This window comes from Giraffa tippelskirchi, chromosome 5 (genome assembly GCF_054371585.1).
Source record: "Giraffa tippelskirchi isolate mGirTip1 chromosome 5, T2T-mGirTip1v1.2.pri, whole genome shotgun sequence".
NCBI classification, from domain to species: Eukaryota; Metazoa; Chordata; class Mammalia; order Artiodactyla; family Giraffidae; genus Giraffa; species Giraffa tippelskirchi.
The window spans coordinates 185,462,755-185,476,348 of record NC_137279.1 but is presented as its reverse complement, the minus strand read 5'-3'; the positions used below and the strand labels follow the sequence as shown (position 1 = coordinate 185,476,348).

At 49.6% G+C, this 13,594-nt stretch overlaps 1 protein-coding gene across 1 annotated transcript in view; it reads right to left on the bottom strand.

Moving 5' to 3' along the window:
- CSMD2 (CUB and Sushi multiple domains 2) overlaps positions 1-12,774 on the bottom strand; it is a 667,647-nt gene extending 654,873 nt beyond the window's left edge. Inside the window, exon 1 of the mRNA XM_081490945.1 lies at positions 12,503-12,774. Within this exon, the coding sequence (XP_081347071.1) occupies positions 12,503-12,695 (193 nt within the window). The 5' untranslated portion in view covers positions 12,696-12,774. The remainder of the gene's footprint in view (positions 1-12,502) is intronic.
- Positions 12,775-13,594: the final 820 nt, after the last annotated feature.

Genomic DNA, 13,594 nt, shown 5'->3' with positions numbered 1-13,594 from the left:
ATCTTCTTTCTTGAAGAAAGCTGTGGGATGTTCTCACGAGGCAGGATTAACAGAACTGTGATTCACAATCCACAATTTATTACATGGGCTTCGTGGACCTTGGACAGTTCTAGCAAACGTTTTACCCTCTCTGGGAAGGTGGGGAGCAGAGTAGAAAAAATGAGGAAGGAAGAGGATGCCTTCATCTCCTCCTTGCTGACCTCTCCCTGTGGGGCACCAAGACCTGCCTTCCCCAGCAGTGCCCTGGTACCATACCCCACCCTCGTCATCGCCGCGTTCCTTTAAGACCTGTGCCAGCCAGCCTAGCCGATAGTGCCACACTCGTGCTCCAGACTCTTCATTCGGTTAGTCGACCTCCATGTCACACAGAGCTTCTTCCAGACCTTGAACATGCCTCACTTCCACCCAACCAAGAGCTTGTGCTGGTTCATTTCCATGCGGAATCCTTTCCCCTTCTCTTCATTTGCTCTCTGCTCTCTATCCTACAAGTCTCAGCCTAAACATCGCTTATTCTAGGAGCTTCCCTTACCCCTTGAGTCTGGATAGTTATTCCTCTTTTTTTGTGTGTATGGAAAAACATATATAATATAAAAGTTACTATGTTTGAAGTGTACAGTTTAGGAGTGTTAAGGGTATTCACATAAGGATATTCACATTGTGGGTAACCATCACCACCCTCCATCTCCAGAATTCTTCTCATCTTGCAAAACTGAAGCTCTTTTCATTAAACAATAACCTCCAGCCCAGTGACCACCATTCTACTTTCTATCTCTATGGATGTGACTGCTCTGGATACTTCATATTAACTGGAATCATAAAGGATTTGATTTTTTTGTGACTGGATAATTCCCTGGTGGCTCAGCTGGTAAAGAATCTGCCTGCAATGCGGAAGACCTGGGTTCGATTCCTGGGTCAGAAAGATTCCTTGGAGGAGTGCGTGGCAACCCACTCCAGTATTCTTGCCTAGAGAATCTCTATGGACAGAAGAGCCTGGTGGGCATGCAGTTCATGCAGAGTTCATGAAGTTGCAAAGAGTCAGATACAACTGAGGGACTAAGCACAATTTAATTTAACATAATATCTTCAAGGCTCATCCAAGTTGTAGAATATAGAGTCTCTTCTCTTAAGGCTGAATAATATTCCACTGTATGTAGATGCCACATTTGGTTTATCCATTCATCCATTAATAGATAAGGGTTATCTCCACCTTCTGGATACCGTGAGCAATGCTGCTGTGAACATTGGAGGGTTGTCTCTCCTATGTTCCCTTATCTTTGAAACTTGTCCCTAGCCCCCAGTGCATTCGAAAGCTGAGGCCCAGCACACAGGCTTCATAAATACCCCCTGAAGGACTGAGTGAAGCTTCACATTCTCTAAGTGTGGTACACATCAAGTAATTCATTTGTTCTTTAACTGGCACCTTCCAAAACACAGGGCCTTGAGCCAAGAGAAAGACCTATAGGATTTGAGAGCCCAGTGTGGACAGGAAGACTCTAGGATTCCTCAAGCCCTCCATACAGAGCACCAGGATGGACCCGGGTGAGCCTGCAAGTCCACCCGGACACTTGGCTCATCAGTGCCCCCATATGTCCCAACTTTTGCCTTCCACAAAACACTGATGGATCTGACTACCTCAAAACAAAGCATCTCTGTCCAAAGAAAAACATCATAAACAAAACAGACAGATGAAAGACTGGGAGAAGTTATTTGGAATCTATAAAATTGACAAAGGGCAATATCTGGAATATAAAAGAAACTCCTGCAAATCAAACCCAGATTTTTTGAAATTAAGACAGTATGTGTAATTAAAAGAATAGGCAAAGAATATGACTAGGTAATTCACAAAAAGAGAAGCTCAAACAACTAACAAGCATATAAGAGATATTCAAATTTGTCATAAGAGAAATACAAAACAGAACAGTGAGATGGCACTTTAAACTCATCAGAATGGCAAAAATTAGAAAGGTGGACAGTATTAAGTATTGGTGATGATATGGGAAGATAGAAACTCTTGTGCACTCTTGGTGGAAGTGAGCCCTAGCTCAGCCATTCTGTAAAACATTATGACAGAACAGAGAAAATTAACTTGCTAACTCAGGGATCCCAATTCTCCACTTTGTATAGCCCAGAGTTATTCTCACGCAGGGTCCCAAGAGAGCATGTACAGGGATGTTCTTCAGAACTGTAAGTATAGCTAGGAGGAGCCACAGGCAAGCCAAGGGTCTATTCCCAGGGGAGTTGATACAGGAAATGTGATGGATGCACAACTCATAATGCAGTTAGGACTAGACACGTAAAAGGTGTAGGGTTAGATCTGTAAAATTATAGTACTAAGTAAACAAATCAGGAAACAGGATGAAATTTACAGTTCACTATATTTATATAAATTTACACATGCACACAAAACAACCCTACATATTTTATAAGGATCCATGCATATTTCAAGATATATATAAAATATATTGGGCTTTCCTTGTGGCTCAGCTGGTAAAGAATCCACCTGTAATGTGGGAGACCTGCATTCAACCCCTGGGTTGGGAAGGTCCCCTGGAGAAAGGAAAGGCTGCCCACTCCAGTATTCTGGCCCGGAGAATTCCTGGAGAAGTCCATGGGGTCGCAAAGACTCAGACATGACAGAGCGACTTTCACTTTCACAAAATATATTAGAGTTGGTACTGACAGAGGAAGGCAACAATAGCCTTGGGATCAGGGACAAAGGAAGGAAAAATTTTTTTTAAATAAAACCAGACAGGAGCCTTTCATAGACAGATGATCATAAAGTGTCATGATCTGAGGGTAGGTCAATTCCATGTTATGCTCAAAAAAAAAAGCAGGAAGCAAAAAACCCCCAACTGTTCCTTCTACATGACCAGGAAAACTATCCTTGTAAGTATTTTTCCTCTTTCCATGTTTCTAGGAACAAAGTGTCACAGGAGATGTGAGTCCCAGTGGTTGTTGAACACAGGGAATTTTTCTTGCTAGAATTAAAAGGCCTCGGGGTAAATCTTGTCCCTTGGATGGATGTGTTAGTGAAAATGAAGCCCTAGCAGTCACCTCTCCCAGACTGAGCTCAGGAAAGCTGCCCCAAGGTGGGTGGGTAGGTCGGGAGGAGACTGTAGTTGATTATCTGATGAGCAGGGGATGGGAATTCCCGTGTCTTCTCTTTCCGTTTCTCAGGATCAGGGCCAGGAAGCTGAGTGAGTCTGCCCATCTCCACCCACTGCCCCTACTCCCTGATGCACAGTCAGGCAGGCTACTTGCAGAGACAGTGAGACGCACATCCCTGGGATGCCAAGCCAACCTGGCCCCTCAGTAGGATCTCCCACTGGATGACCTATTCAAAAACCTCTGGATCTTTTTTGTTTTGTTGATTAAATAGCTTCCAAGTCCAGCATTGCATAGACACGGTGGGTATTAATATTCCCCTTTTACAGGCAAGGAAATCAGGCCTAAGAAGGAGACATGAGATGTAGAGGAATACCCAAAGCTGAAAAATTAGTTTCCTGACTCTTAGGCCAAATTTCAAGAAGCATATCAAATATTAATATCCCAGAACACCTTCCTTCCAGCTGTGAACCTCCCATAGGTCAGCACTTCCAGGACTTCACAAATGACCAGGCCAGGAGAGCAGGGCCACACAGGTCCCTGGGAGGAGGGAGGCCATCCTTGAGGTGGCAGTTTTCATGCTAAAAACATTCTATTTTTTAATTTTTATTGTATATTGGAATATAGTTGATTAACGGTGTTGTGTTAGTTACAGGTGTACAGCAAAGGGATTCAGTTACCCACAGACATGTGTCTATTCTTTTCCAAGTTCTTCTCCCATTTAGGTTATTACAGAATCCTGAGCACAGTTCCCTGTGCTATACAGTAGGTCCTTGTTGGTCATGGATTGAAAATAAATTATTAAACTTTCACCTCTTTTTTGTTGCCAAGTAATGATTCCCAGGTGGCTCAATGGTAAAAAAAAAAAAAAAAAAAAAAAAAAATCCGCCTGCCAATGCAGGAGATGCAGAGGACGCGGGTTCGATCCCTGGGTCAGGAAGATCCCCTGGAGTAGGAAATGGCAACCCACTCCAGTATTCTTGCCTGGAAAATTTCCTGGACAGAGGAGCCTGGCGGGCTACAGCCCAGGGGATCACAAGGAGTTGGACACAACTGAGGATGCAAGCACACAACGTGCCCGAAGCCCACACACCATCACCAAGCCTCACCCAATCCCTGAGCCTCTCTCCACCCTGGACTCCCACCCCTGCCATGGCAGTGGAGAAGCAATGAGGGTCAGGAGGTGGTAAGACTCAGGCTGGAATGGAGAGTCAGGCAGCAACCCACATACAAACCTCCTGGGCCCTGAGTCGACTCTACCACACTAGCTCATCTCAGAAAGGACCATCAATCATTCCACACAAAATGCCTGTGCATCCTCTGATAATTCACTTGTATCTCAAATGGTCTAACTTTCAAAGTCTCTGGTTTCTCTCTTTCAAGTTACAACTGTCACACTTGCTTTCTTTCAATCAATAAATAGATGTAGCTAGTTAATAATGGACCTTATTCTATTTCCTATTTGAAAGCCAAGAAGATGGACACATAATTTTTTGAGGTTTCTAGATTATAATTGCACTTAATTGAGTATAAATGAGACATGGGCAGGGAGCAAGGCTATTTGTGCCGTAATATGAACCCTTATTTTCTGCTCCAGACCACATGGGAGATTCTCAAATAAGTTTCTGGTGCTGTCAGTAATTTAACTATACATACATTATTTTTAGCATCATAAGAGTTCCTTATAACGATGATTTTCAAGGATAAAATTGACATCCCCTAAGAGATCAATTCGGTTTTAAAATTTTCCAACAATAAGAAACAAATGGGGAGAAAGTGAAAGGCAGTTTCCGGGGGGGGAGACCTCTCAAAAGGGGACATCAGAGAGATGACCCCCTCCAGCACCAGAATTTTGCTTTCTGTGGGTACAGCCACCCCACTAGCTCTGTGGTGAGCACAGTACCCTTCTCAGATGCTGGGTTTGACATGAGCTGCGCTGGGGCTCCTGCCATGTGCTAGCATATTTCTCTGATAGGGTTCATGGTGGCGGCTACACAGGACCCCTAATTTCTCCCTGAAGAATGACCCTCTAATAGTAGACAGTGGGGTCAGCACCCTTTTAGGATTATACCAAGGTGGAACCAGGTATATGGTTCTAATGGGGTTCTAAGGGCTAATGGGGACTTTCTATCTGCTAGAAATTTCAGAGTTCAGGCACATGAGGAACTAAGGAGTTCTGGGAAGGAAGAGGAAGATACTACAATAATGGGAGCAGGTTAGGTTGTTTCTGGGCCCCTCCTTAATTTCCCATTTGCGCACAATGCCCACCCAATTGGCTATATCATCCCATTACATGTCTCAGTACTTCTTTTCAATTCACCCAACCCAAGCCACTCCAATACATCCTAACTCTCCCATCTCATTCCATCCCACCACAACACATTCACTCCACTCCACCACATTTTGAATGTCCCACTACACCCCAATCCAACTCCACCATCCCATCTTATCCCATCCCATCCTAGTCCCTTCTGATTTAATCTTTCCCACTCCACTCTATCCTACCCTAGTCAATTTCCCGAACACTCTATATCTCACCCACTCAATCCCACTTCAAACCATCATATTTTGCTCAATCTTATTCCATTTCATTCCACCACCCATCCCAGTCCATCCCAATTCTTTCGATCTATCCCATCTCAATACATCCCAGTTTACTCTTGATCCTACCGCTCCTTCTTCCTTCACCTCAGTCCATCTCAAATCCTCCTGTTTCTTCAATCCCACCCCATCATAGTCCATTCCATCTACTCCCCTCCCATCTCCCGCTTGGCCAAAGTTCTCATTTCTTAACGTACACAGGGAATGACCATTCTTCATGTCACGTGAAACTACATGAGAAAAGCCAAAGGACCCTGGAGATCTAAAAGTTAAGTGTGTATTGGGATAGGAGAGGAGGGAAAAAAGATACAGAATCTTATCCTTCTTTTTTTCAGACAACTTCCAAAATGCCTAATCTATTGATAGGGAATCAAAAGCATGCTCTTTAAAGAGTATGTAATTCTTATTATGCCTTGAATTTGTACAGGCAAACAAACAAACAAAAAAAAGCATCTCATCTTTAAAGGTGGGGTATGAAAAGGGAGTTGAGCTCCTGAGTCCAGAAAAGAAATAAGTATGAGCTTCATGTTGCCCTTAACTTATAAGAACCAGGGAAGAGCTTTAAGAAACACGCCATCATTTTCTAGTTGAGAAATCCCCACACTGCATAGCTTACCCTTTGCTTTCTGTGGGCCCAAGGGGAAGCCAAATTCTATTCAAAGTCACTGAATCCTGAGACAGTGTCTCTGTAAGGCGGAAAACCTGCATTTGCAGGTTCACCCAGATGTTCCCCTGTTGTCATGGAAAATCTCTGTAGCAGGTAGAGAAGAGAGATTGGGAAGCCATATTCCAGGTGGCACTAGTAGTAAAGAAACCGCCTGCCAATGCTGGAGACATTAAGAGATGCGGGTTCATTCCTGGGTGGGAAGATGCCCTGGAGGAGAGTATGGCAACCCACTTCAGTATTGTTGACTGGAGAGTCCCCATGGTCACAGGAGCTTGGTGGGCTACAGTCCATAGGGTCACAAAGAGTCAGATACGACTGAAACCACAGTACACACACCACCAAGCATGAAACCGAAGGAAGGCAGTGTCAGTGATGTTCTCCAACCTCTAGGAGGAGCTAGAGAGCCTTCCCTTTTCAGCCCTGTAGGGGGGGCAGAGTCAGACACCACCGAGCAACTAAGCACAGGACGAGACACGACGACCTGGGTGATGGGTGGATGAGAAGGCCGGGCTCTAATGCGCGTGCTTTCAGTGGGAGGAACAAAGAAGAAAGACTCTTGCTGATGCATCTAATGGCGCCTTAGAGTGCTATAGGATCAGACCTGTTTGTCACAATTCTAAGAGGCTGGTGCAGAAAGCAAAAGGACAGTAGAAGTAGCAGCAGAGGTAGTGGCAGCATCTAACACATAAAACACTGAATGCTAACCACAGGTCCCGCACTGTGACAGATGCTTTCCATGAATTAAAAGGATGAGTCCTCGAGTCACATAGCTCTGAGGCTCAGTCTTGTTTCCTCTCCTATCTGCTCTATAACCTTGGCCAAATTGCTTACTTTCTGAGTCTCAGTCTCTTCACACATGATATTATAGCACCTGAATTGTTGTGAGAATTGAACAGTAATGTCTATAAAGCACTTAGTCAGCACTCAGTAAAAGAGAGTTATTACTAGTAATATGCAGAAGGACCTAGCGCTGTCTCCCTCACAGGGATACACCTTCAATGCTTCCCACTCCTCCAAGCCCCTTGCCTTGGAAAAGTTCAAGAGGGCAGTCAGAGAGAAAGAGAGAAACTTGGGCTCCAGAGAACCTGCCTCTGATCCTTTCAACAAGTGTTGACTGAGTGTCTGCTCTGTGTTCACACAGCCTTAGGGAATAAAGGCGGACACTGTCTCATTAAACAGGAAATTCCAATATGTCCTGATGAGTTTTACGATACGAAGGGTTTTACAACCTGGGGAGTTGTGAGAGCTCACAGGAGAGTTCAGCCAAGAGGAACCGAACTCTGGGACTAGAAGCAAATCAAGGATGACTTTGTGGTCATCCCCGAGGAGCTGTGGTGGAGATGGACAGACCATAGCTGCTTGAGAGGCTGGAAGTCTGGGATCCGGGCCTCAAGTGCCAAAGCAGCACAGAATCACTGATGCACAAGCCCGCAGGGACAGGCCACCCGTATGGAAGGCTTCCCCGGCTGTAGCACTTCTCCTTAGACCTCAGATAACAGCGTGGTTGCCAGTAAGGGATTCCGGATCAGGCAGCCCTGTCTTCAATTCCCTGGTTGACTAGTTAATGTGCATAAGTTATGTGCCCTCTCTGAACCTATTTCTTCATGGATAATAGGGGGAGAATGATATTGCCAGCCTCACTGGGTTGCTGTGAGGGTCGAGTTCATACATGCAAGTGCTTGGGTTGCCATCAGGACTCAGTGGACATTGGCTGTGAGTGTCACTCTCCTGGGTATCCAGACAGTTTTCTGAGCAGGGTGAGCGGAGGAGAATACACAGCCTTCCCGGCAAGAGTCTTTTGTCTTTGGTGATCTTGTCCCAGGCCCATCTTCCACTCCATGAGCACAATCGATATGCGTGTGCTGAGTCCGTTTCATCTCTGGTTTCTAGTCCTTCCCGAGATGCAGTGATGACTTGGCCCTTTTGCAGGTGGGCAGCCTGAACCTTGGGGAGGTCTGAAGATCAGCTAGTTCTCTAGCAAGGAACATGTGGCTCTGCTGAGCCCTCAGAGTCCCTTAATCCTGCTGGTATGACAATGATGATAAAACAGAGGCAGGTGAGACACCTGAGTCAAGGTGGTGTCACTGAAGCCACCTGCTGGACTCTTCTAGACACACCCAAACCTTGCAGTGTCCAAGCTCCAGCAATCCAGTTCTCTAATGCCTTTCCACATCACCTTAAACAATGGTCACCTTGAACAAGGCTACACTGTCACCAGCCCAAGATATGGTCAACTCTCTCTGCTGTGGTCAGCTTATTTTTTAAAACCATAAACCCACAGCTTAACCACAAATGGAAATTCAAACCCATACATCACTGCCTTTCCTGGGTGGGGTGGGCAGGGTGTATGCTCAGGGCATGTCCTTGCGTTGGTTCTAGAACCTAAGGAGCTATCTTATCCATCTGTGACATTGGTTCTGGGGGAAAAGCAACTGGAGAACAGGTGTCTTTGTCATCTCATCACCTCTGCAAACCAGCTGGCTTCTTTGATCCCTTAAACTCTTGATTTAGCCTTATCAGTTCCTAGAAAACTGTCCACAAAAGAAATATTAAAAAAAAATCATCAGCCAATTTAACAACCATCTATCAAGCACCAGTTCTATGCCAGGTCCTGAGCTGGGTGCTGGGGATGCCAGGAAAAATAAAGCACTGGCCCTATCCTCAGGGAGCTCACAGTTCCACACAAGAGGCAGATAAATAACTACTTTGAATATGATTCCATGGGTATCGCCAGTGCTCCAGTTTTTAAGAGGCAAAGCAGGGAGAATTTTTTTTTTTTTTAATAACTTGATGTTTGATTTCTTTGAAAGCAATGGAGTGGTTAGCATGGGAAAAATCAGAACTTTGTAGGCATGTCTCATATTTACGGTTTAACATTGCCTTTATTTTAAATTACTTATTAAGGAAATGGGAAGCATAACAGTTTTTTCAGTGCTCAGAGCTGCTTAATCCAGAGAAAAGTAGCTAGGTTTGAGAACAATTAAGAGAATGAAACTGACAGAATGTGATGGTCACCTGATAAGGATGGATTTGAGGATAATCCTAAGGTTCCTGCCTGGGTAACTGGGAGACCACAGGTACCAGCAGCCTCCATGGGGGATACTGGAGGTTGGGTGCAGAGCTAATGAGTTTCCTTTGGAAGAGAAACATCCAGGTAAAGATGTCCAAGAGTCAGCCGGATACACAGGCTGTCTAGATCCAGAGCTTCCGTGGGCTTGGAAGCCAACAGACATATATCGAGAGAAGCATCTTGGCAGGGGAAATCTGTCTGGAAGCTTCAGAGTGTGGCAGAGGAAGAAATGGGCCTGGATGAGCTCACCCAGGGAGGAGTGAGAGGAAATGAGGAAAAGCATAAGAAATGGAACCCCGGAGGAAGCCAGATTTTCAGGAGGGGCATAAAAGTGCTACTATTAGCAACTGGGAAGGAACAGCCAAGAGGTAGGAGAAAAATCAGCCAAGCACGGTGTCCCAGAAGCCCAAGGAAGAGAAATTTTAAAAGGAGTCATCCAAAGTGTTCACAGTCACAGAGGGGTAAAGGAAGAGAACGGAAAAGTTGATGGGTTTGGCAATCAGGGTGGTGGTCAGTGATCTTTCCTAGAGAAATCCAGTCCTGGGGACAGAAGCCAGACAGCAGGGAGTGAACAGTGGCACAGAAAGGGAGCTCAAGACCAATTCTAAGAGAGTTGACTTGTAAATCAGAAAGAAAGATGGGAAAGGTCAACAGGACCGAGAAGCCTGGTTGGCCTGTTCTATGTTAAATTGTTCAGGGGAGACAAAAGGCAGGAGAGTGACTGATGTATTATAAGGAGAGAGAGGGTAAGGGTTGGAGGGTCTCTAGGGAGGTGGAGAAAGTGTGGGGTCACGGCTGGAAAGGGTCAGGATCCAAGTTAAAGGCAGATAAGGAGGTTCCCCCTTTCAAACCCCACACTCATTTCATCCAGTCATCACTGGGCCAAGGAAGGGAGACAGCCCAGTCCTGAGCGTCTGTTAAAGTCAACAGTGTGAAGAGAACACAAAATAAATGCTCTTCCCTCTAATGTGCCAAATCCTGCCATCATTTGTCACCGAGTCCGTTTCCAAACCTCTGCTGCTCACAAGGCCAACAGCACATTAAAATGCGGGAAGGGTTTAAAAAGAAATGCATCTGGAAGCAGGGGAAGCCAGAGCAGGCCGCCCAGAGAGCAAGCATCCCCTCCCCCAAGCCACTCAACACCCCCATCCCCAACTTCTCTGGCGACCCAAGAGCTGCACGCCAACAGTTCTCCAGCACAGCCCAAGAGTGCAAGCTCCGGTGAGCTGGCCTTTTTCTTTCCCTAGGGGCATGGCATGCCCAAAGGGCAGGGACAAATCTAGCCGGAAAACTAGTTGGATCGTATGAAGGATCATCTCAGGTCTGCCAAGCCAGAGCCGAGGCTGCACCTGGACACACGTCTGAGAGGCCTGACAGCCAGGTAGCAGCCCAGCCATAGCCACCCCACCCCCACCCCCGCTCATGTGGCAAGTCTGGGTGACCAGCGGCGTCGTTGTGAACCACGCAGCCACCCAATGGGTGTGGGTGTGCACGAGGGCTGAGCTCCCAGGCGCGTGCGCCGCGGGCGCCCCTCTCTGGGTGTCGGCGGCTATGACTCTTCGGAGAAACCGACAAAGTCCGGTCAAGTAGGGATGGGAGAGCTAGGGCTGGCTCCGGGCGCCCTTCCTCACCAGCAACCCTATCATTCCGTGCTAAGGAGCTGGCGACACGGTCTGCGGGGACGGGCTCACCACATACTAGAGCCCAGCGTGGACCAGAGAGCTCCCCCGGGAAGGGTCGCACTTTCCAAAAAGGGAGAAGAATCTGGAGGTTCGGATGGCTGAAGCCAAGCCTCCAAAGGTTCAATCGGTGGTTAAAAAAATAAATAAATAAAAAACCAACACGGCTCCAGGCCGGAGGCGCCCTCAGTCAAAGCCTGGGCAGCAGGTGTTACGGGTTTTTTTGTTTTTGTTTTTGCAGCCCCCACCGTGGGTGTCAGCCTCCGGGCTAAATGAAAATGCGGCCCCAGGCATCGCCGGTTGGACCCGTCCCCACCTGGGGGCACAGAACTTTCTAGGCTGTGGCTAGAGCTGAGCCTCAGAGGGGAGCGGGGGGTGAAAGTGGGATGGCACTAGTCGAGGCGAGTGATCCCCACTGGCGACTGGGTGCTCTCGAAGGTCCGCTTGCCTTCCCGGTCCGCAAGCCTCAGCCAGATATCGGCGAAGTTCCGGGACTCGCCGCGCCCGCCAGGTCGGTCCCCCTCCCCGACTCGGTCGCCGGGAGCAGGTCCCGACACCCGCGCCGCCGCTGCCGCAGCCCCGGCACTGGGCTGCAGCAGGGCGCGGGAAAGGGCACTTTGGCGCGGAGTGGGAACCGCGGGGAAGGTGGCGGCGCGGGGCCTGGCGGCGACACAACCTCCCCCGCCCCCGGGCACAGCGCCCGCCCCCGCTGGCCCGTCTCTCAGCACCCTCGAGGCCCCACCTGAGTCCTCCGGCACGGCGAGCTCGGGACCCCCGCCCACCTGACCCCCTGCTCCCAGCGCAGAGCGCCGAGGAAGGGGCACACTTGGGGAAGGGGGAAGGGGGAAGGCGGCCGCAGTCTCCGGGCGGCTTCGGCGGGGGCGCGGGCTTCCGTGGCGAGAAAATGGGCGGGGGCAGGGAAGGGCAGACCCTGCAGACGCGCGAATGGGGAGGGGGCGCGCCGTTCCTCTCCAGCCCTCCCGGACGGGTGTGCCAACCAGGATCGGGAGGCGGGGAGGGCTCCAGGAAAGTTTATCGGGGAAAAGCCTGGCTGGCGCCTTGGGGGCTGGGAGGCTGAAGAAACTGAAGCCACGGTCCGGGTGCCCCGCAACGCCGGGCGGAGATGTCTGTCTCCCAAGGCCCCCCACACCGGCCGGATCCGGTCAAGTTGCGGCTGGGCTTGGGGGTAGCAGTCAGGGTGAGGGTAGCGCGGAGTACGGCTGAGGATGGGGATGAATGGGGGGCGACCGAGGCGAGGCTGAGCAGAAGGGTGGGCGTTGAGGGGGGCGGGAGGTTAAGGGGGAGGGCGGAGGAAGGGACAGGGACCGGGTCGGGGATGGGTGGGCTCAGGGCTCGGGTGGGGCGCGTGGCCGGACTTACCCGCGGCGGCCGAGGCGCTGAGCAGCCCCCAGCCCAGCAGCAGCAGCAGAGGCGGCGGCGTCAGCGGTGGCGGCAGCTGACGGCCCCAGCGGCTCCCGGCGCCCGGCATGAGCGCCGAAATCCCGGCTTCGGCGCGAGCCCTCCCCGCGGGGCAGCCGCAGCGCCCCAGCTCTCGTCCCCGCGAGCGCGGCATGGCGCGGCCGGCAGCGCCGAGGGAGAGGCTCCGCTCGCCGCCGAGGAGAAAGGAGGTCAGGAGAGCTCTGGAGCTTTTTTTTTCTGCTCGGAAAAAATCCCGGTACGAGGGAGCCCTGAGCTTCTGCGGCTGGAATGAACCAAGTGTCCGCCCGGCCGGGGAGAGGCGCGCTGCGCTCTCGGAAATGACTCGCTCCAATCCCGCTTCGCGGGGTTCGCGCCGGGGGGCGGGGGGGTGTGAATTATCCCCGGATTAATCACTCCGGAGCCGCTTCTCCGCCGCTCCAAATGTTGGGGGTGGAGGCGCAGCAAAGGAGAAAATATTGGGGGGTGGGTGTTCCTCTTCAGCGCCACCTCCACCTCCAGACAAACCACAAATTACATCTAAAGGGTTGTTTATTCCTGTTTGTTTTACAATTGACCAGTTTCTTTTAAGTTCAGTTCTCTCGTCTCCATTTATAAGATCACCCATTAATACACTTCCCCCCCACACACACACACGCGCGCGCACACACACGGTAATACTGACACACAGGCACTCACACACTGGCGCGAGCGTGCGCGCACACACACACACACACACACACACACACACACACACACGCCTCTTCCACGTTTGGAAATTAGAATACTGTCTGGGAAAAGGTAACCAAAGAAGGACGCAGTTCCCCAAGTCACAGCTCTTAAGAGCTGATCTTGGGTGGCGGCTTTGAACTTGAAATCTGGGGAGGGGGGCGATGCTTAGCAGCCCCATTGGCAGCAGCCTGCTACCCCATCCCAGGAGAAGGGTGTATGTATGCATAGACCCAGGATTAAGAACTGGGGTGCGGGTGGGGTGGGGGTGGGGGAACCCGTGGGTTCGGCTCCCTACGGTCCTTCCCCTACCCTAAGGCAAAAATC